We start from the raw sequence: 22,618 nt of genomic DNA on the forward strand, positions 1-22,618 counted from the left end.
CGTAATTTCCAGGGATGTTCAATATTCTTGTTGAAAGATTGCATGTGTTACATGAATCCATTAATGGGTAATTATGTCACGTTTGCATTCATGAGACATATGATTGCAGATGTTTTCAAGGCTAAAACCTGGTGCATGTTCATGTCTATTGTTTCTCAACTCAATCTGATGCCTCTTCCATGTGTGCCTGCAGGCTGTGAGAGCGACTTCTGGGGACCTCATTGCAGTAATCGCTGCCAGTGCCAGAACGGGGCCAAGTGTAACCCCATCACAGGTGCCTGTGTCTGCACTGATGGGTACCAGGGATGGCGTTGTGAGGAGCCCTGCGAGCACGGATACTACGGCAAAGCATGCCAGCTTCTCTGCCAGTGTCTCAATGGTGCCACCTGCCACCACGAGACAGGAGAGTGCATCTGTGCAGCAGGGTATTCAGGGGCTTTGTGAGTGTACCAGCAACAAATTCATTCCTTTTCAACTTTTGTCTATGTCTGTGTGCCACTTGTTCTTTGTCTGTTCTTCGTTGATGCAAAGAACTGCAGGCAAAACTCAAGCTATGTATCTGTCACTTTTGACTCTTTGACGTGTGTGGTGACAGCTGTGGAGAGCGCTGCCCCTCGGGGAGTCACGGGCCTCAGTGTGAGCAGCGCTGCCCCTGTCAGAATGGAGGAACATGCCACCACATCACAGGAGATTGTTCCTGCCCTGCAGGTTGGACGGTAGGTCACACACGCAAAGGTGGAAAGAAAACAAGAGAGAAGGTTAGAAATAGTCGAAACCCATGAAAACAGTGTTTGTATCTGCAGTACAATCTTTACAGAAGTGACTGACACGCTGAGAACATGGACGCCAGCATCAACTTGCTGTGTTTGATTATTAATGAAAACCCAGGATTCTCTTCAAAGTAAAAAAAACGAAAAACATTAAATTGGGAAAGTTTTGCACTTTTTTTTTTAAACCCTTTACTCTTTATATTGTCCAGGGAATATATGCTCTATGATATAAAGTGGTTTTGTTGCAATGTCCCCGTAGGAAAGGTTTTCAAGAAAACAATCATTGTTGAATAACAGCTTGTTTCATGTCCTCTTCTGGTTCTCTCCCCATTTGTCTCTCTCTATCAAAAAGTTGATTTTTATTTTTTTTAAAGTTTTGTTTAAGGGCCTTTTTGCCCTTGTTGAATATGACAGCTGCACTATTCTTTGCTAGTGCAGCATTGCTTATTTGAAATGAAAAAATGTAGTTTGAGGTGGATGTGCTCGATAAAGATGATGTGTAAAAAAGTGTCCAATGAGAATTGTTTTTTTGATAACTGTTGTCTTATTGTTGTTTCTAGAATGTGATACTTATTTATGCTTAAATCCTATAGTAGGGAATAAGAGATATACCTGAAGCAGACAGGAAAACTAAAAGAGTTTGTCTTAATTGTCTAAACAACAGGGGGAAAAAAGTCTCTGTTAGTATCAATTTTATACATTTCAGTCCTGTTGAGTTGTAGTCGTGAGCAAAGTTTCTCATTTGGTTCTCTGCTGGCTGTTTCGCAAAGGGTTCAGTTTGTGCCCAGCCGTGCCCTCTTGGCAAGTACGGTATCAACTGCAGCAAGGACTGTTCCTGTCGTAACGGCGGACTGTGTGACCACGTCACCGGGCAGTGCAAGTGTGCAGCTGGCTTCAGTGGGCGCAGGTACACAGGACACACCTCTGACACACACGCACACACTGCTCATTTATTACACACCGAAGCATTTGGTGAAGAACTCTGTGAAAATGCTTGTATTCCTCTTTTAAAACGAGGTCAGACAGAAACATGATTTATTGATATAAATACAAATGTGAGGTTTCATGCCGACAGTTACACGTTCTAAAGTAACTCATTGACCTATTCTCTTTGTTGACATCTAATTAGGCATAAACATGGCTTTTCTTCTCAGAGAAAATATCAGAATCATCTCACACTCAAGAGAAATAAGCATTTAAAATTTCCCATTAGTCCATCTGACAGTGGATTGGAAGCTTTTAATAGTCGTGTTTATGTTTAATTAATCTCTTACTTCATGCTGGCCGGCTAGGTTTCATGTCTTCAGCCTTCTCCCAGCCTGTCCATTGATCTCACCATGGACTACATGCTGTTTGGAATCTGCTCATTAATTATAAGTAATGGGCTTATATTAAGGTCTCATTGAAATCCACACATCTTTTTAGTTCCCCGTGCCTGCCAGAGCAGCCCACAGCGACCGGGTTTATTAGTTCAGCCAAAGCAATTGTCTCTGGATAGAAACACTTCCTCAACAAGACCTTCCCTTTACTTTATTATTTTGCAAAATTGCCCTCATTCATTTTGTCAGTGGCAGGTGAATTAACCTGCCAGGAATAATCTGAGATTGTGTTAGCCTGCACTCTCTGCTGTCTACCATTATAACGCCAATGTCCCCTGATGAAACTAAAGCCGGGTAGTTTAAACATGAAACATAACTCGCCCATTTGATAATTTAATTGAGCTATTTGAAATAGCTTTGTTAGACTCTTGAGATTGATTCTATAGTGAAGTCAGTATATTTAAGAGAAGAAAAAAAAATCTATTTTCTGATCTGCCTCAGTGCTTCATGTGGACAAAGTTGTGCTTTTCTAGATTGTGGTTGACGATGATCACTAAATCTTGTCAACCTCGCAGAGAGACTTGAGTCGTGAGCTGCTCTCAGGCCTCACTGTCATGTACTACTTTAAAGTTGACCATTCAATTAGGAATTGTTTTAATCTTACCAAATGACAAGTTCAATATATAAATCATTGAATATAAAAAATATGAATATAACAATATTTGGATTTAAATTACAGTAGCAGCTAAAGAGTTTTATTCAAAAATAAGAAAAGTAGCTGCTCCTTTAAGAAACCTTCACTGGCCTCGCTTTGTGATGAATCTTGACAAATGTGTGTGCAAGCATTGACCAAAATGCTTTAAAAGAAAAGAAAAATCAACATAGAAATGATCAAATCTGAAAAAACTACAAAAAATAATAATTATGATGAAAATATTAAACACCAGCCACATTACACAGACAATAAAAAAATCCCCTATTGTTTGTCTGTCGGAGGAATGAAAAGCAGTTATCGGACACGGGAGATGTCTGAACTGGTAAAAGGTGAAGAGCAGTTCTGACATAAACTGGAGACAATCCATTCTGTAGAAAAAAAGGAAGGAATGTTGAAATAAATTCTTTGCCTCACTGGTGTCCTGTAAAGAGAACTCACTGTAGGTGAGATATGGTCTCTGTTTTCACCTGTGAGGATTCTGGCTGCTCCATTTTTTTAAACAGCTGCAGGTGAGAGAAGACTGATTCTTACATAGAAAGAACTGCACAGACAACAGCAGTCTCAAAATGTTTAAAAGACAGAAATTATGCTATTTTGCAAGTTCTATACAGAAAGATGTAAGAAGCCAGCGCCAAGCTGTAACTTTATCTGGCTTTGTACGTTTAAATCTTAAAACAGAAACAAATAAAAAACAATGCCTCCTAAAAACAGCACATTTTTGAAACTGTCATGAAAATGACAGTTTGTAAAATAAATAAATATATACAATACATATGTATTTTCATTAAAACTATAGTTTCAATTCTGTTGTTTAATTTAAGATTTATATTTGGGTGCACTAACAGTAGTGTTGGTATAATAACAGAGATAGAAATGACATAACTAAAAACAAAAACAATAATTACATGTTGAAAGCATGTTTTATTATGTTATTTATTCAATTAATAGTTTACTGTTTAAATGACCCAAAAGTTTTGAATTAAACAAATAATATAGTAATCAAAAAAGTTAAAACAAAAAGTAAGTAAGCCTTTACAATAAGAGTATTTGAGATTTTTCCTTGACAAAAAAAATTTGCATCAAGATTTGTTTTTTTTTAATTTCCTGTTGCTTAAATAATTGTTGAAATGTCTTACTGATTGAGCTTTAATGGTTTTGGTGTTTCACAGTGCTGCTTTAAACTGTGTAACATTTGAACTTCATGTTACCGTCCTAGGCTAAAAACATTTCTAATATACTTGAAATATTTCGAGCACCAATTTAAAAGAACGTGTAATTTTCCTCCAGGTGTCAGGATGACTGTCCTGTGGGCACCTTCGGTCCTCAGTGCAACCAGAAGTGTGAGTGTCAGAATGGAGCCAAGTGTCACCACATCAATGGGGCCTGTCTGTGTGAAACAGGCTTTAAGGGCCCTAATTGCCAAGAGAGATTCTGTCCTCCGGGCCTCTACGGCCTCATCTGTGACAAGTACTGCCCGTGTAATACCAGCAACACTGTGAGGTAAGTGAGACATCAGTGATATACCACACACAGTCTGCAGCTCTGAAGCAAACCTCCCTGTTGCTCCATAAGAATAGTCTTCCAGAGTTGAGTTGGTTTTTTTTTTTGCTCTAAGCCAGCTCTCATTCTTAGTCTGGACACCACCGCCATGTCATCCAGTTAGCTTTTAATCGCGACCTTTGCTTCATTCATAATTTCTCAGCTGCATTCATAGTTAATGCAATGTTAATGCACTGATTCCGGCTGGAGTAGGGTACCGGCCGTAGAAGTCATTACAGAGCGAAGGAGAAAAGAGACACCTCATCTATCTGAAACAAGCACGTAGACACACAGATGGATGAATTGCTGTTGGCGCAGACTTCCCACTTTGACCCTGCTCTCCAATGAAGTGTTGATTCTCTCAGCTAAAACTTCACTCCTTTTCTTCCTGTTGTTGCCCTTTTTTTCTCATTATGTTGTAGCTGCCACCCGCTCTCTGGTGAATGCACCTGCGCTGCGGGATGGACGGGGCTCTACTGTAATGAGACCTGCCCGCCTGGATACTATGGAGAGGGATGCATGCTGTCTTGCAGCTGCACCAATGGAGCTGACTGCCATCCTATCACAGGTTCCTGTATATGTGCCCCTGGGTTCATGGTGAGCATCAGAAACTGCTTTATTTCTGCACACATCACTGGCTTGTATATGCTTTATGGCGACTTAATATTTATTTTTTTATAAAGATTTTGTGCTTTTTTTTTTATTTATTTTTTAACCTTAATAGCTAACATGATAAAAAAATAATAATACATAACAAAAACAATTCATAGTCCTTATTCCCTGAAGGAAGACAAATCTGCAAACAGGAAAGAAAAGAAAAAATGTGGAACTTTATTGACAAAGAAAACACAAATGGAGGAAAAATCACTGAACACATTTAAAATGCATTAAAACCTCCATCATCATTTAACATGTTTCCATTTTGCTCTCTATTTTAATTGAATCACCGCTATAATTACGGAGTGCCACCTCATAATTATGCTTTTGGTAACCTTAATTTTTCCATGAAGCTGTCATTAATTGGTTAATTGTCTTTGTAACCTTGCTCCTTGTAATCTCCGTAACCCTTAAAAAAAAACCTGAAGTTGCATAAAACAAGAACGCAGATTCTTATAAGGGCCTCAGTATTGTGTCTATATATCACTCAGAGCCCATGCTGGGGAACAATCAATCCTTCTATGTTACAAGCTTTACTTGTGAAGGTGGTTGCATTGATTGATACTTCATGTTATTGGCGACTCTAGCAAAAGTTTGCGTCATTGTTGTTGTAAAGTTTTGGAAGTGGTCCCAGTATACTTTAGAAGCTTTTTGTACACAAGCAGGAAGAAGCAAGGTGAGGTATTTTATTATTGCCTTATTATGGATGTTCTGGAGTGCACCACAAGAAACCTCTTCCAAAAAGATTCATTCTCTGGTCCAAAACTTTCCTGACATTAATAACCAGCTTTATGTATATCTCTAACGCAGATGATAATGCCATGAATTGTTGCATAGGTGAGACTAAAAGTCCAAGACCAATTGTGGTGAAATGTAATCTTTGACCTATATACTTTGCCGTTCAAGTAGATTTTGTGCAGCCATATTGTCCCCTTTCACTACTGTCAAATTAGTTGTTCAACTTCAATCAGTTCATCTATTGTATTTCTTGTCTCACAATCTGGAGTTACAGAGCAGCAGAGACCAAGAGGGTACATCTCTGCCAACATTACATTTCTGTGGAAATTGCCTGTGTCTTACAGCGGGCCACTGTGGTGAATTGAGCTAGTGAGCGGGGCCGCAGACTGTGTCTTAATTTGCTCCACCTGTTCTCTTTGGCGGCTGCTGGGAAGAGCTGCCAGATCCATTAAACAGACCTAGAGGGCAAGAGCTGGATAGAAAAGGAGGAAGTCAGATGGGAGCAGACTCACCTCATATGGTGGATTTGTGTGTGTTTGTGTGTGTGTGTGTGTGTGTGTGTGTGTGTGTGTGTGTGTGTGTGTCTGTGTGTGCAGGGGAGAGGGATGGGGGGAATGCTTGCTGTAGTTTTTGATACTTTAACTGAGAAGCTGTGCAAACAAAACAGAAATGTAGAACTGGGATCACGACGCTTACCTGCGAGTGTGTAACTTATTTTCACTTGTTTTATTACACAGTTTGGCTTTTTAAAACATGGTTGTTGATGGCAATGACAAGTGTGATTGCTGGTGAAGTCATTTTCCCTGGATACAGCTGATAGGACTAAGCCTCCCCGCTGCATCTTTGTTCAGGACTCCCATCAGGGGGCAAACCAAGCAAAGTGCTGGAGCCTGCACGCTTGATTTAGCTCTAGTAATTGGACATGCTCTTTTGACAGGGACAAAGTGATTACATGTTACCTTTTCAGGCATTGTCCTGCTCGATCTGCAGTCACATTCACAGTCACATTTCCTCTCTGTGTACAATTTCTACAGATTCTGTTTATACCGCTATATCTGAAATAATGCTGCATTCGAAATGGATTCCAGCCTGCCTTTGTAGGTGGTGAAAACAAATCATTTTCCCATCTCTCAGGGCTTTCCACCTTCATCAAAAGGTTCAGGGGTTCATTTTCTGTCTTGCTGCATGAATTTTAAACTGCAGTCACTCATCCAGCAGTTAGATGAACTGTTAAGGAGTTGGACTGATTGGTAATTAGTGATGCCATTTGCATCTAGTCTCAATGGATGCCATGCTGATCAATGTTGTGTCAGCTAGAGGCTTTGTGGGGGGGAAAAAAAGCTCTCCAATTACATTAAGATACCAGTAGGTATGAATTTAGTGCCTCAGCCAAGGACGACCTGGCTGCCTCTCTGCTGCTCAGGTCTGGTTGCTTCCTCCATCAGCTGTGTAGTTATGTAAGGTCCTGCTGCTCTCGTGCGATGGACTGACAGCCCGTGTATTAATAATGATTCTCCACATACAGACTCCTTTCCTTAGCAGCTCAGAAGGAATATGAATCAGTCGGCTAATGAGAGAGCTGCCTTTCCCCTCTCAAGATCAGACCAACCACCGGTCTCTGCACCATGAGGGTGAAACCAAGTGGAGTCTGACGCAGCCAAGGATGCAGCGAAAATCCATGTGGTCATTTGTGGCTGCATGACATTTTATCCGTGAGTCCAGTCACCAGTAAATTGCCTTTGCTCTGAAGACAGACTGAACCCCCCCCCCCCCCCCCCCCCCCCCCTCCCCCAATCACCCATCCACCCCCCCCGGCTGGTCCAACTTCTCTCCACACTTAACAACTGTAACTGAACTGCTATTGTTAGCAGTCTTGATGCTGTCATATTCAGTAGAACAAAGGTTATTGCAACCGATTGATAAAAATTTCATTCACAGCCGGCCGCTTTCATGTGGTGTACGGGGAGGAGAGATGTTTTAAGATGTGTGTTCTGCCCCCGGCGTCCATTGGCACATCTCCTCCTGCCTCCTGTTTAAACTCGGTTCAAAATGATAATGAGAGCAGTGAGCAGCCAGCATCCCCCAGTGCTCTGGTGAGCGAAGCAAGAGCCACTCAGGACTCCTCTGGGCCGCTAATTGGAACTCTAAATCATTGTGTCACCTGTCACTCAATGCTGGCTTTGGAAGAGAGGTTGTGAGGATCCACAGACCAGCTGTGATCTACTGCTTAGAGAGGGACGAGACTAGTGGAAGTGGGCTGTGCTCAGCCTTTAAAGCAGGGAGATTCTAATGACCGCAGGCTGTAGAGGACAGAGACGGGGTATATTCCATGTCCTTTAGTAGATAGTTCGCTCTAATGCAAAGGTAAGGGGCCTAAAGACTGCAGCAGCATGGCTGCTTTTCTCCCATTGGTGTGCTTATTAATAGTAGATTGAGAGTCTGCCGCAGTCTGTTAGGGATGTCTCTGAGAACCTGCTGTTTCCCTGTTGACCCAGTTCGCCATGGAGTTTATTTTTTGGATTTTACATAAACTCCCTTTTTTTCCCCTCTTTTTTTTTTCTCCATATTTGCATTGTTTGTACTGCAGTCTCCCACTGATGGCCTAAAGGGGGTGCAGACAGCCATGTGCTTCCTCTGATATCCTCGATATGCATCTTATAGCCAGTTCTATACACTCAGAGCTTCATTGGGAAATTTACAATATTCTCTTCAGATTTCATCCCCATTCATTAGCAGCAGGAATAACAAGTTATATTTGGTCGAATTATTTAGTGAAGCTGTCTAGTCCGAAAGATGACCAGAGTCAGATAGGGAAGGGTCCAGACTCTCTGGCCTTCGAGTCCTGCCAGTATCTCCATGTATAAAAGTGGAGACTGCTGATGAGGTCAGTCCAGAGGGAGAAATGAGTGAAGCATTGTTTCATGGAGTTCATGGGAGGAAGCTGGGATTATCATCTTAAAGGGTCCTGTAACACCAGCAGCACCATGAGGTGTAAGTATCTACTGTACCTATAACTTCTGCTTCTATCATTTATTTGTTTCTTTGCTCCATCCTGTACAAAGATACAGTAGTGGTCAGTGCAGTGTCCTCCCTGTCTTTCTAGCCACATCTTTGTAGATAATATTATTCCTATTTTAGGACTAGCAGTGTCAGCGTTTATTTAATGGTCATCCTTTGCCTCATGGCTTTTCTCTCTCTCTACGTCAGGGTGAGGACTGTGCTACAATGTGTCCTCCTGGTCTGCATGGACCGAGCTGCATGTCCACCTGCTCCTGCCACAATCACGCGTCCTGCTCCCCAGTCGACGGCTCCTGCTTCTGCAGGGAAGGTACGGTTTTAAGTGACTCGTGTAAAGATCCATAGCAACTCCTTAACATTGTTAAATGTGCTACTCTGACTGTTCTGTGTACAATGTAATCACACTTTTGCATACACACACTAATGTACTTATGGTCTGAGTTCTCTTGCATTCTGTGCTTGAGAATTTAAGAATAAAACTTCAACATTGTTTTTAAATACATATTGCCAGGTATGGAACATACAAACATGGAAAAGTTACTCTGCACTCATTGCGCTCAAAAACAACATAATTCTGTAAAGTTAAGGGTAACTAGATCAAAAAGATAAAGTACAATACGGTATGTATTTGTGACATGTTGAGACACATCACAACAGGTTCTAACCTTTGTGTGTACATTCATTTGGAGCAGTTTAACCTAAGACTAATTTCACCCTCACGCATCGTTGTATGAACTAGTTTAAGAAGCCTTGAAGACATTGAAGTACGCCATATTGATGAAAAAAAGAGAGAGAAAGTGTTGACCTGATGATGTAAGGGGGAAACGTTTAGGGATAATTGCTGTTTACAACTTCTCCTGAAGAGCACATGAACATCTGAAGTAAAACAAATACATTCTGGGATATTTCACTTAAAATACAATGTCATACTGTAAATGTCAACCATGTCCCTAGACTCTATCGTCTTAAAACCAAGAAAAAAGTAAAATTAATTTGTAATCCATCTAATACTTGTAAGAAAAAGGATATAAAAAAATAAAAATAAAGAGATTTATTCTAGTCTTGGAAACAAGAATCTCTGCAGAAAATGTCATCCATGCAGTCTTTGTTGTGATGTTTGAGTCTGGATAACAGTGGAGAACACACTGATAGACCAGCAGACAGATATTGAAATACTTAGAGCTCTTTGTATGGGAATATATATACTGTACTAGGAACTACAAATCAACAGGGTTATTGTGTATATATCTTAATGGCTCAAACTTAAAAAAGCTTAGTGTTTCTCTTTTCTCTCTTTCCAGGCTGGCAAGGTGTGGACTGCTCCATCCTCTGCTCCAGTGGCACATGGGGTCTGGGCTGCAACCAGACATGCTTGTGTGCCAATGGTGCTGCATGTGACCCTGTAGATGGCACCTGTACATGTTCTCCTGGGTGGAGGGGAGAGCACTGTGGTGAATCCTGCCTTGTAAGTCTTTCTTTTTCCCTGAGCGAGGACAAAGACTAAAGTTTTAAGGGTATAACAGTTATTTTTTTGTTATCTTTGTCAGGATGGCACCTATGGTTTGGAGTGTCGTGAGCGCTGTGACTGTAGCCATGCTGATGGCTGTGATCCTGTGAGTGGCTACTGCCGCTGCTACCCCGGCTGGACAGGTCAGTATTGACAAAACAGCAGGCTGTCATTAGGGGAAGAAATAACTACTTACATCGAAACTGCATGTGTTCATCAACAGCTAAAAATCAGAGACATCAAATGCTAGTCAGACATTCTATTTATGCCAAAACAGGAAAATATGCTGTGGCGATCATGATTTGTGTTTTACAGGATGTTTACAGAATGTCTAAGCAGTGTTTTGTTAATTAAATGTTCAATTTGTTTTGCTACTGAGCCGGCGGGGTGTGTGAATGAGAAATGTGTGTAAATGAATTCTCCTGGCTAACACACTGGATGCTGGTATGCAATCCTGCTTATATTGCATCAATTACTTGTTATACACAACATCCAAAGTGAGTCACAAGATAAATATTTGGAGACAGAATCAAATCATCGGCCCAGGATGGTCTCATTAGTCTTAAACACAGCCCATGATGTTTTTATTTTGGCTCTTCTGATTTTTTTTTTTAAGTTCCAGGTTGTTGTAAAATCTGATTGAACTAACTGCTGTATTTATTCATCAGGGATTCAATCTTAGACGTACGGAGTCTCCGATTGAACTCCCATCCTCTCTCGACTCAAATTCTTAGTTTGAACTTGGACATATGTTTGCCTTTTTGTTTCTTGTCATTTTAAACATTTGCTTACAGGGAAAGACGTGAAGGTAGGAATGTGTGAATGTCACAGCAGTGGTGAGGATCATTATGCTCCAAAAATGAAGCGTCGCATCTGAATGTCAAATGGGGGGGCTAGCTGAGGACCTGCTCTCTGAGCCCGGGTGGAGAGGTGCAGTCAGGGAGGGAATAGATTTCAGCAGGAAAGGTCAAGCCTGTGGGCTCTCAGCAGCCCACTCCATTCAGCCTCCTGAGCTCAGGGCATTTATTCTGGGAAACAATGTGGGTTTTATTATCTGCAAGAACGTAGGCGGCAAAACGGGCCTCTCATGCTCTGAATCCTGCACAGGTCGGGACCATCTGTCAGCCATAATTGAGTCACAGGGGTGCATGGCTGGGGGCAACGTGCAGCCCAGTGGGCCAGACAAACACACATACACACTTACAAACTGGAACTCGTGGAGGCTTATCAATGGACTTTCTGAAGGATGAAGCACCCAGAGAGAGGAAGATGTGGGATTTATCACAGGAGGGAGTCAAGGATGGAACAAAATGTTTATTTACAGAAACACTGGAGCTGTTTTCTGCTGTAAACACTGTCACATATCTGTGCATGCTAGCTCCAGAGTTTCTAAGGCATCCTACTTTGCTCTCAACTTGCTCAGGGTTTAGCTTAAACTTTCAAGAAGCTTGACTCGAGGAGTGTGTGCATGTAAGTTGCTAAGTCGTCTTTGACCCACACTGTTGTTGCTGAACTGTCGTAAGCCTGACATCAGCCAACAAAGATGTAAAAAAAGGAGAGATGTGACCACAAACCTGATGCTGGTCCCTCTTAAAGAAGCCTTTACCTTTTATTTCTGAAGAGGTTCCATGTCATAGAGCAGATAATGTGAGTGTGTGTTTACATGCACTGGGAGAGAAAGAGGGAGTGAGAGGTTTTCTTTGCTCAGCTCGCTCTGTACAAATTGGATAGTGAGACCTCTGGCACTTCTCCGCGAAAAGCGTCCTTTGAAGAGACTTCAACTCGGGCTCATCTCACTCTTTCTTCTCCTCGCTCACTCGGCACCCAAAGCCCCTCTGTTTGTCACCATTAGACTGAAAAATGTGATGCTCTGTCCGCATTCATTTTCTGACAGTAAAGGCAGTCGCAGGGTTTTTTCTTCCTGGCCTAGCAGAGCCTCAAACACACTCGCACAAGCCTTGCCCTCCTTTTGAAGTCCATGGCTTGGCTTCTGACTAAATCACTGCTACCATGCCCCCTTCTCATCAGCACTAACATTTCCTCTCCTTACCTCCCATTCCAGCCCTTAGACAGCCTGATTACTGTATAACATTAGTCCCCAGAGTTTAGTCCAGGTTTAATTCAAAGGTACTGCTCTTGTGCTGCTTTAATGGCCACACCATTCTTAGATATTCTCACTCAAAGGAAATTTAAAATGAGGCTACGAACTAAGGGCTGCTGCCGGAGAGGTTGCAGAGTTTGTGAGTATGTGACTCTTAACTGTGTGTGTTTGCAGTGATTTTGGCCAATGGTTTTTGAATGCATGGCTTAGAGAAACGCAACGCTTCGTCAGATGTGCTCCCAAGTGTTTACAATGCACAGCGAGGGCCCCTGTACATATTCTCTATTCTATATAGGTTTGGTTTTGACCTGCCCTAAACACACAGCCACATTTCCACATAGTTGGAGCCTGCGCACTTCTTTTTGGGCTCTGTGCTCTACCCAAACTCTGCTGAAAGAGAATGGGAGACAAGCTGGGCCCCTCTGGAGACCCAACCCTGTTAATCAACACAGAGCACTGGCAGGATGCCTCAGTCTGATCAAAAATAAAATACATTTTCGAAAGGAGAAATAGACTCTGAAAAGATGGGCTGAACTAAGGAAAAAAAAAAAAAAAAAGAACCTCAAAACTGCAGCTTCTTCATTTAGGACTAAAATCAATTGAGTATTCTTGCTGGGTGAATAACTCATCAGATCCACCGTGATCAGGCATTGTGTACGCTGTTCTTTGATTCCTTCATTTTTACAAATAGCAGGATGTTTAGAATATAACAGCCTTTCCCTTTTAGTGTGCTTTCTGTAAATACAGGTCATTGTGCTGTTTCTACAGGAATCCACTGTGATAACGTGTGCTCACAAGGCTACTGGGGACCCAACTGTTCGGTCAGCTGCTCCTGTCAGAATGGCGGCTCCTGCTCTCCAGAGGACGGCACATGTGTGTGTGCACCTGGATACAGAGGGACCTCCTGCAAAAGAAGTGAGTGCTCCTCTTCCTTCACCTACAAACCTCTCAGTCCAAACCCCTTTCGGAATAACAGCACAAGGCCTTAGAACTGCGCTGGTTTTCCATCACAGTGTTGACCTTGCTTTGATGTTTGAAGATTTGTTGAAAGGTTGTGCTGGCTGAGGGGGGGAAGCACTCGGTTGTCGGTCAGAACTGCTCAAGTGTGAACCCTTCATCACTGCTATCACTTAATCACAGTGTCTGTACCCCTACAGCAGCCCCTTCAGACTAACACCACACACACTCCTCAGCTCCACTAGCCCGTCCTCAACAACCAACTCACAGTGGGAGACTCGCAGTCCTCGCCCGAGGCTCATCAGAGGGTGTGCTCGCTGGGAGTGTGAGCTCTGCCTTCTGAATGTGGTCTGTCTGTGGCTGTTCTCGAGTGATGAGCTCACTGATTGGGAGTGAAATTCAAAGTCACAAACATGCAAACATCAATTTGAGCGAGCAAGCTGAGAGACCTAAACAAGCTCTGTGTCCATGTGTGTTAGTGTGAGTGTGTGTGTTTGTGTGTGTGTGTGTGTGTGTGTGTGAGAGAGAGAGAGAGGGGGGAAATCACTACTCCTCCTAATTCAATGTGTAAACAGATAATGTTCTCGTCAGGTGAAAACCTCATAACTCCAGTTTTGCTGTTTTTCCCTGCATGTGGAAACTTTAATTAGAAGATTATGCTTCTCCAGAGGCTCATAAAGGTGTATCACACCTGCTGCTTTTTATCATTCAAAGCCAGTTGGGTAAACTTAACATTGCATGGTTGTCAAAAACAACCAAGGCTGTTTTTTGTCCAGCCTCTCAGGGTTTTTATGTTGGAAATACCTGTTTTTCCCCTGAGAGCTGTGATATTTCAGTAGGAATCATCCCAAATCACTGGCTATGAAAATAGGAACATATCTTTGCTTTTTTTAAGCTCTCCCAGAGCTAAGGAAGATAGTGTTTTTATACAAGTGGGAATCTCCTATCGGGGTTGCACAGATTGTGCGCTTTGTATAAAATATTAGTATAATTACCTTTCTACCACCTTGAATACCTCTTTATGATCCCCATTCTTTCCATAAAACCGGCATTATTAACACACAGTTGTGTGTTTCCTGACATTTATAGATCATCAAGCTGCTCTCAAGCCTCGACATAAAACAGATTTCATGATTCTCTCTACTTTTTTACTATTCAGTCTCTGGCAGCAGATGAAATGGGAGTGATTACAATAAAGACTGACTTTTCAGCTTTCTCCCTCCCACTGCTGTCTCTGCCATTTTAATTCTCCCAGTCTTAATTTTACTGTACCCCCTTGATCACTCTTGTCATGCTCATTATTTTATACCTCTTGTGCCATCCAACACCATTGAATGATTCCCTGTCCTCTACCCATCATGCTCTGCAGTCTGCTCCCCTGGGTTCTACGGGCACCGCTGCAGCCAGTCGTGCCCGCAGTGTGTGCACAGCACCGGGCCGTGCCATCACGTCACAGGCCACTGCGAGTGCCTGTCCGGCTTCTCTGGCTCTCTGTGCAACCAAGGCAAGTAGCCTTCCGGGCCTTTTTGACCTTTTCATGCCGTTTCACTTACAACAAGATTTATTCACTGTGAAGTTTTAGTTATTGCTGCTCGAAATTGAAAGCACAATTTACATCTGAAAACTTTCTAACGTTTTGTATTGACAGGAAAAAGAAAAGAAAAGTCTGTTTGTAGATGTTTTGAAATTGCATTAATTATTTTTGAGAAGTTAGAAGATAAAAAAAGCAAGACAGTACATTAGAGCAAAATCATCATGTTAAATGGTTAGTATATGCTTATACCTTAAGTACACCTACTAATAAAACTTAAGGGTTACTTTATATCTAAAAAGAAGTCCTGTCACAGCATTTTGAGAGGACACTATATACTATATTTATATATTTATATATTGTATATTGTCACCTGTGCAGTCCTCACCGTGCTCTGTAGCTCTAATAGGATCAACGGATGACCCGCTGCCTCTCCCACTGGCATCTCAGCCCTGAAACTTTGAATAATAGCTGTAATCAGTCCACTCCAGACCAAGTAGGGGAAAAAAAATCCACCTTCAACAGGATCCAGAATATTGCTGAGACCATTTTTTTTTCACACAAAGAATATGTCAAGTAATTGTTGGTGTTCTTCCTCCTCCTAAAAGAGAGCCGCTTTTACATTCCTCTCTACAAACACACAAAGAAACAACACATGAGCATGCCTTTTTTTTTTCTTGTTAAATTTAAATTGAAGGCAACCAAGGAAACTTTTTCTTTGTGCTTCACTTCAAAGATGTTGTTTGAATCACACAGGAGGATCTTGCTGACAGGAACAAAGTTTGCAGCCCGTGTGAAACTTCCATATAGATCCTCATTTCAGGCCGAGATGTGTTTGTTAAAGGTGTTTTCACTTTTAGAAATCAATTTTCTGTCAATTTTCTCAGATAATGTACATTTTAGATGGATATATATGTCGGCGATTATGTTCTAAAGTAATCTTAACTAAGACATAATGTGTTGACACCATCACTGAACACAACTTGTTAAAAAAAAAAATAAAAGATATAACATAATATAAACTGTCTTTATATGTCATGTCTACCATAACCATGAAAATGCAAAAAAAGACTTGTAAAGGGACTGCATCTTAAATCTCATCGATAAATTATTTGGATTGAAATGTTACATTTCTTAAGAGTAAATTAGTTTTCTGTCCTCTTATCCTACAACAGATTGTCATATATGGACCCATGTGTGACAGTCATGTGATCATATTGGTCTTGTCAGTGGTTGCCGGCGTAGCTCCATCGCTGTGTTGAGGAAGACACACAAATGAACTGTAGATTTTACTTCTAATAATTTACCTTTTTTTTTTAAATAAATTACTGAAACACAGTGGGGAATTTTTGAATTCTCTTTCATGGCTTTGAGCAATGTCTTACAAAATAAAAGTTTAATAGGTTAGCTGAAGGGAGAGGAAAAAGGGAAAAAAGCAGAGCCAGTCCTAATTTGTCAGACTATAATTACTGTTGAGCAGGCGTTAGGCCGCAGGGGACGAAGGTGGCCGACAACATGAACATTCTCCTCTCGTTGAGCCCCGTTGGCGTCCTCACTTGTCTTCTGTCCAGCACACAAAGTCCCGGCTTAATGAAGCTCTCCCGGTGTGCTGAGGCTTGAATCCCCAGAAGCGGCAGTATGGGGGAGCCAACCTCGTGGCCTAATGACAACCTGCTTCAAGGAGCTTGAAAGAGCTCTCAAGAAGAGGGGAAAGCCAGTTGAAATGTAATCATTAAAATCACTCCTCATGAAAATGAGTCAGACCCATCTCTTTCACAGCCAGCCGCCTTATCTGATATTTCTGACGCTGGGCTATTCTCTTTATGTGGGGTCTTTGATGTATCTGCTGCTGCTGCAGCTCCCTGATTCTGGTGCTTAGAAACACCTTGGTTCAATTTGTCTCGCAGCCCAACAAGAAAACACAATGGAGGTTTCATTGGAAATGACATCTTTTATTGAAGAGTGCCAGAGAGCATTTAAATATTAATTTCATAAAAAATGTATACAGTGGTCTGTGTACATGGTCTATTTTAATTCTGTGGCACATCACTCATTCCACCCTTGTGAGTGAAAATGGGGCAGTTGTGCCACAGGAGGCAGTGATTGACTCCTCCCTTTGTTTAAACAGTTCACTTCATGTCCACTCAAATAGAACAATATCATCCATTAGAGGAGTGTGTTTACACGACCTCTCACGAAATGAGTTTGTTTGTATGAGTGTACTCACTCTAATGTGTCCAAGTTTGGTGTCATAATGTTAATGGATTTTACTCGTCTTTGCATGTAAGTGAAAATATGCAGATTAGGGTCGTTCTGTGAAATCGTGTGTTTTGTGTTTCTGGGTTTGCAGTGTGTTCTAGTGGCAGGTTTGGGAGGGCCTGTGCTGAGATCTGCCTCTGTACCAACAACGGCACCTGCAACCCCATCGATGGCTCCTGCCAGTGCTTCCCCGGTTGGATAGGAGAGGATTGCTCTCACGGTATACTTTTTTCTCTACTTTATCATTTGTTTAATTCTCTTGTTTTCTCAGATTCTACCCTCTCATTGCCCGTCTCTACTCTTAATTTCTCTGCCACTTTTACTTTCATACTCATTAATCATGTTCATGACCCTACACATTCAGATACTTACCCTCACCCTCAGCCGTATGTAAAACAGATAGCTTGTTAAAATGATTGTTGTAATACATTATGCTCATTGATTTACAGCAATGTTGGCTAAAGATCATTAGAAGAGATTTGATCCACCCTGCCGCGGGATATTGATGTGTTTTCTATTGCCTTGACTACCTGAAGAATAAATAGCTTATGATCAGATGGATGTAACATTAACAGTGCTATTCTAATTCAACCTGACACAAATGTCTGCTCAGAAATGACAGAAATTTGGCTTTTTCACGTAAGGATCACTCTGGATTTTGTGCAAGAACCTGTGTCAGGAAACAGTGAGATCTTCATTTTGTGTGGATGCATCTTTCCTCCTGTGTTAAAAGCTCCATGTTTGCATGCAAATCATACATGATGTGTTTAGAAAGTGTGTGACGATGAGTTTGACTGTGTCTCTGGCGTCTGCAGCCTGTCCCTCAGGGCACTGGGGCCCTGATTGTCTCAACTCGTGTAACTGTCACAATGGAGCCCAGTGCAGTGCCTATGATGGGGAGTGCAGGTGCAGCCCCGGCTGGACTGGACTCTACTGCACACAGCGTGAGTCTCTCCCATCCAGTTAGCAGACACACAGTGACATCTACTGGTTGGCCTGCAAAACTGCAGCAGATATTGAGTGGCAGATGTTTTTTTTTTTAGAGACAACTGGGTGGTATCAGCTTTTCATTCACAGTTTTTTAGATGGAACATCATCCAAATAACAGAAATGGTCACTTCATTAATTTGCTTATTATACATTCCAGTCATTCACCGAGGGATACTGCAGTTCATCAACATCAGTCCACCAATTTGAATTCCATTATCTTTCACCCCGAGGGGTTCATTCAGTCCTTTTTGTGGTGTCATGCTCTTTTGCATAAAATGGCCCTTGTCTTTGCAGCTTTTCACAGATTTATTTTTACTATTTCCATTTTCAGTGTTCTGTATCTCCCCCCCCCCCCCCCCCCCATGTTATTTTAACACCATTACCAGATGTTCTGCTGAAGCAGGAAATGTTCCATTTCCATTCTTCCACATTTTCCCTTCTTGAGTATGCTGCAGAGACATTGAATGCTATTGATTTTCCTGTTCCCCTGCAATACAACCTTGACTCTTTATGTTGTCTCCCCCCCTCCTTTCCCAACATTTTATACATCTCTGTCCCAGGCTGTCCTTCAGGCTTCTACGGCAGGGACTGCTCTGAAGTCTGTCGCTGCCAAAACGGTGCAGACTGTGACCACATCAGTGGCCAGTGCGCTTGTCGAACAGGCTTCATTGGGACGAGCTGCGAGCAGAGTTGAGTAGGGCCGGCACATTTTAGCTTTAAACAAAATTACCCAGTGGATGAGTGCGCTTGTGTGTGTGTGTGTGTGTGTGTGTGTGTGTGTGTTGTATAAACACTTTGGCTCCCGCTCTCTAAGTGCTTTAATTTGGATGGATATAGTAATGCACCTCTCTCCCATGCAGAGTGTCCTGCTGGTACATTTGGATATGGCTGCCAGCAGCTGTGTGAGTGCCTGAACAATGCTACCTGTGACTATGTGACCGGGACATGTTACTGCAGCCCCGGATACAAAGGCATCCGCTGCGATCAAGGTGAGAGGTGATCGGGATGATCGAGGCTCTCCTCTGTATCATCACTCCATTACAGATGTGTACACTGTGTTTAAACGAACCCACTCTGTGTGTGTTCTCTGTAGCAGCTCTGATGATGGAGGAGCTGAACCCGTACACAAAGATTAGCCCAGCGCGAGGCTCAGAACGTCAGTCTGCAGGGGCCGTCATGGGCATCATCTTCCTCCTCCTCATCATCATGGCCATGCTCAGTCTGTTTGTGTGGTACAGACAGAGGCAGAGGGACAAAGGCCATGAGATCCAACCCAGTGTTTCCTATACACAGGCCATGCACATTACCGACTACTCTCTGTCAGGTGAGATATTTTAGAGACTACATGAGCTTCCTATCGACAAATCTTACAAACTTTGTTGACAAATGAAATTGCTGTAAAAAAAAATGCTAAATTCTGCAATAAAAAATGTAGCGATGTAATAAAAAATGAATGGATAACAATGAAAGAGGAATTTCTCAAGCAACAGTACAACAAATTTGAGTTCCAGTCCCAAACAAAGTAGGAGAGTCAGTTTATGTTCTATATTATAAAGCTCTTCGATGCCACATTTTCTAAAGGGATAAATCTATTTCTGCATATTTGTGCTTTAAAGCTATTAGAAAAAAAAGTTCAAATACTTCTTTAACATAACTTGTTTAAATCTTCAGAGTGTGGCAGCACTGCAGCAATGAGGACCAGTGCTGCAGAGGTCAATCAGAGCGCCGGCAGCACGAGCAACAGCAGCGGCCAGTGCTTCTCCAACCCCAGTTATCACACTGTGGCTCAGTGCAACGTGGTCTCAACCATCTCCAGCAACCTGGACGGCACTCTGACCCTCAAAGTATGGCTGGCTGCTCTCCATGTGTGTTTTACATGAATCAAAGATTACACACATCAGTTTAAAAGCAACACCAAATTCTGCTCTTTCTCTCACAGTCGAGCACCCTGAAGAACAGAAACGGCTCAGACTGGAGAGCCTACTGTAACCTCAATGATATAGGTCAGTATTTCTCTGTCCTACCACATCACACAAAATATTTCCCTTTTTTTTTTTTTTTTTTGTTGGACTTTGCGGAACTGTGAGATCAAGGGCAAAGTCACATTTGTGGTTAGTTCAAACCTCATATAGGCTCCGGCCCTGACAAAGCCACCATGCTGTGAATGAAGATGAACCCGGGGTTTCTTGTTAGACATAACCTTTGCTCCGATTGTGATCAGATATGCTGGGGGGTGTGAGTGCAGAGGAGGCAGCCGTGCAGAGGTGAAAGGGTGGTCACTGTGGGCTCATTAGTCCTCTTTCATTTCCCCATGTGGTGCTTTGCTCTAAGACAGCTTACATTAGGTCAGATACTGCACTCTTAGATCGTGAATTATAGAAAATTAAGCGTGAGAGAAATATTACTCATAAATGATTAGTATTACTTAACTTGTAGTCTCCACCATGTTTCAGGAGGTGTTTCAACCAAATACTTTCTGTTGTACTTCAGCAGTGCAACTCTCACAGCTATATGGGGTGGAAACCATTTTTGACGTCGCTTTGACCGTGTAACTCATGACCTCTGCTGCTGAGTTATGTCCTTATTCTGTGCAAACTTTGCCTTTACTGGAATACTGACTGATACTTGGATTTATACCCTCCCAAATGTGTGTGTGGTTTTCTTTCTTGTTTTTCTTACTGATGATAAACTTTTTTTGTCCTTTCTTGCAAATAGCGCTGTCTGCTGGCAGCGTCACTACGTTATAATTTGTGTATTTAATATTTATGTTGTGTCTTCAGAGTGTGGAGGGTTAGACAAGTGAGATTACATATTATGTTATTAGTTATATAAACATCATTCTGTATTTATGGAGGTTCAATTTATGTTGTGCAAACTAAGAGAGACAGTAACTGCTCGGCTTCTGTTCTCATCACTGCTAATTCACAAGCACAGTCGGATAAGTCTAGTGAAAAGTCCCTTTCAAAAGAAAGTCTGAGGCATTCATCCAACATTTGCTGTGTAAATGTGTTATTTCTGTCTTTTAATGCCTAATAATGTAGTTTTGTGTATTTCTATGTTTGTGTGAAACTCTGTTAATTGTGCTGCTGCCTGTCTCGGCCAGGACACTCTTGAGAAATAGTTTTTTTTTCCTGGTTAAATAAAATAAAAATACGACTGATGTTCTGACAAAATAGACTTGAAGAACCCTTGAAAGCTCTTCTCTTCTTCTCCTCATCTTCTCGTCTTCTCCTCATCCTGTGTTGTTGTCTGGTAAATGTCCCATTAGGAATATAGTTGAGCTTGTGACTCTCAGAATGTGAAAGCTTTGATTGGATCTCAGAAAAATGAACACAGAGTTTGACTTCAATGAGATATTTTTGTCAATCGTTACATATTAGAGGGTTCATATGAGTTGTTCAACTTTGATGTTTGTTACAGATGTTCAACAGGGGGAGACACAGACACAGAGAGGCTCCAGAAAAGGTAAAGAACTGATGCTGTTATTGAACAGTGTTGGCGCATGTGTGTGTGTTTATGCTGCATGTAGAATCCTGTTCAGCTTCACCACTGTCGATATTCCAAAAATCCTTTTATGCTCAACAACCCACGTGTCAATTTCCCCTCTTGGTTTCTTTTCCCCTCTGAGACTTGGATTTCTCTGACCTAAAAATGTCTTTATATTCTCCATGAATTTATGTGAAAAATCTGTATACTTTGGACAAGATCATGGTGGGTTGAGGTTTTGTTCCCAACGGTAATTGTTCTCTGTGGCTCGTTGCCCAATACGTCATTTAGTCTCCCACACTGTGCAGTCGCTGGTGAATGTGAGGGACCCAAGGGTGTGAAGAGCGGTCTGAAGGAGCTCTGCTGCGGTCTCTAATGAGCCCTCTTATCAGACTGATGAGACGGTTATGGATGAGATAAGCCTTCCACTCTCTCCCCTTTGTACTCAGATTACTATACACCTCCATTAGTCACCTGTCAGATACAAAAGAAGTACAAGTGTCGGGGTGCTTGTATAGCTCAGTTGGTAGAGCAGGCACTTCATGTACAGTGGTTATACTCCTGGTTACTCTGGTCAGAGATTCCCAATCCTGACGCTGTTTGGTGCATGTCATTTCCCACTCTCTCTCTCTCTCTCTCTCTCTCTCTCTCTCTCTCTCTCTCTCTCTCTCTCTCTCTCTGTCCCACCAGGTTCTGGTGCCAATTTAAAGTAAAGCTTGTAGTGTTAATACCACTGCTTTGTAAGTGACCATATTATCATCCTTGTCCGTCCATGTCTCATGGCTACTACAGACTACACCAAGGCCTCCATGTGCAGCAACAGTGTCTGCTCCCTGAATAGTGAGAACCCGTATGCTACCATTAGAGACCCACCAGGGCTGGCCTGCAAGCACACAGAGAGCAGCTATGTTGAAATGAAGTCCCCCTCCCACCGCGAGGTGCCCTTTGGAGGCACCGCCACCCTCCTGGGCAGCGCCAGCAGGAATGTCTATGATGTGGGTGAGTGCGTTGTTGTTCAGGTGTGTGGAGCT

The 22,618-nt window shown here is 42.2% G+C and overlaps 1 protein-coding gene across 4 annotated transcripts in view; it reads left to right on the forward strand.

Moving 5' to 3' along the window:
• Positions 1-22,618, forward strand: part of megf11 (multiple EGF-like-domains 11) — a 77,317-nt gene that overhangs the window by 50,342 nt on the left and 4,357 nt on the right. The window contains exons 7-25 of one of the 4 annotated variants that reach the window (XM_020631392.2): positions 194-440; positions 596-716; positions 1,541-1,677; positions 4,092-4,304; positions 4,766-4,940; positions 8,946-9,066; positions 10,058-10,221; positions 10,304-10,406; positions 13,133-13,279; positions 14,691-14,825; positions 17,203-17,331; positions 17,927-18,055; positions 18,662-18,790; positions 18,962-19,090; positions 19,195-19,425; positions 19,773-19,945; positions 20,041-20,104; positions 21,522-21,566; positions 22,380-22,586. In XM_020631392.2, the coding sequence (XP_020487048.2) occupies positions 194-440; positions 596-716; positions 1,541-1,677; positions 4,092-4,304; positions 4,766-4,940; positions 8,946-9,066; positions 10,058-10,221; positions 10,304-10,406; positions 13,133-13,279; positions 14,691-14,825; positions 17,203-17,331; positions 17,927-18,055; positions 18,662-18,790; positions 18,962-19,090; positions 19,195-19,425; positions 19,773-19,945; positions 20,041-20,104; positions 21,522-21,566; positions 22,380-22,586 (2,799 nt within the window). The remainder of the gene's footprint in view (positions 1-193; positions 441-595; positions 717-1,540; positions 1,678-4,091; positions 4,305-4,765; positions 4,941-8,945; positions 9,067-10,057; positions 10,222-10,303; positions 10,407-13,132; positions 13,280-14,690; positions 14,826-17,202; positions 17,332-17,926; positions 18,056-18,661; positions 18,791-18,961; positions 19,091-19,194; positions 19,426-19,772; positions 19,946-20,040; positions 20,105-21,521; positions 21,567-22,379; positions 22,587-22,618) is intronic. The other 3 variants (XM_065957177.1, XM_065957179.1, XM_065957178.1) reach the window with 3 other exon arrangements.

The sequence above is a fragment of the Labrus bergylta genome, chromosome 7, assembly GCF_963930695.1.
Source record: "Labrus bergylta chromosome 7, fLabBer1.1, whole genome shotgun sequence".
NCBI lineage: Eukaryota > Metazoa > Chordata > Actinopteri > Labriformes > Labridae > Labrus > Labrus bergylta.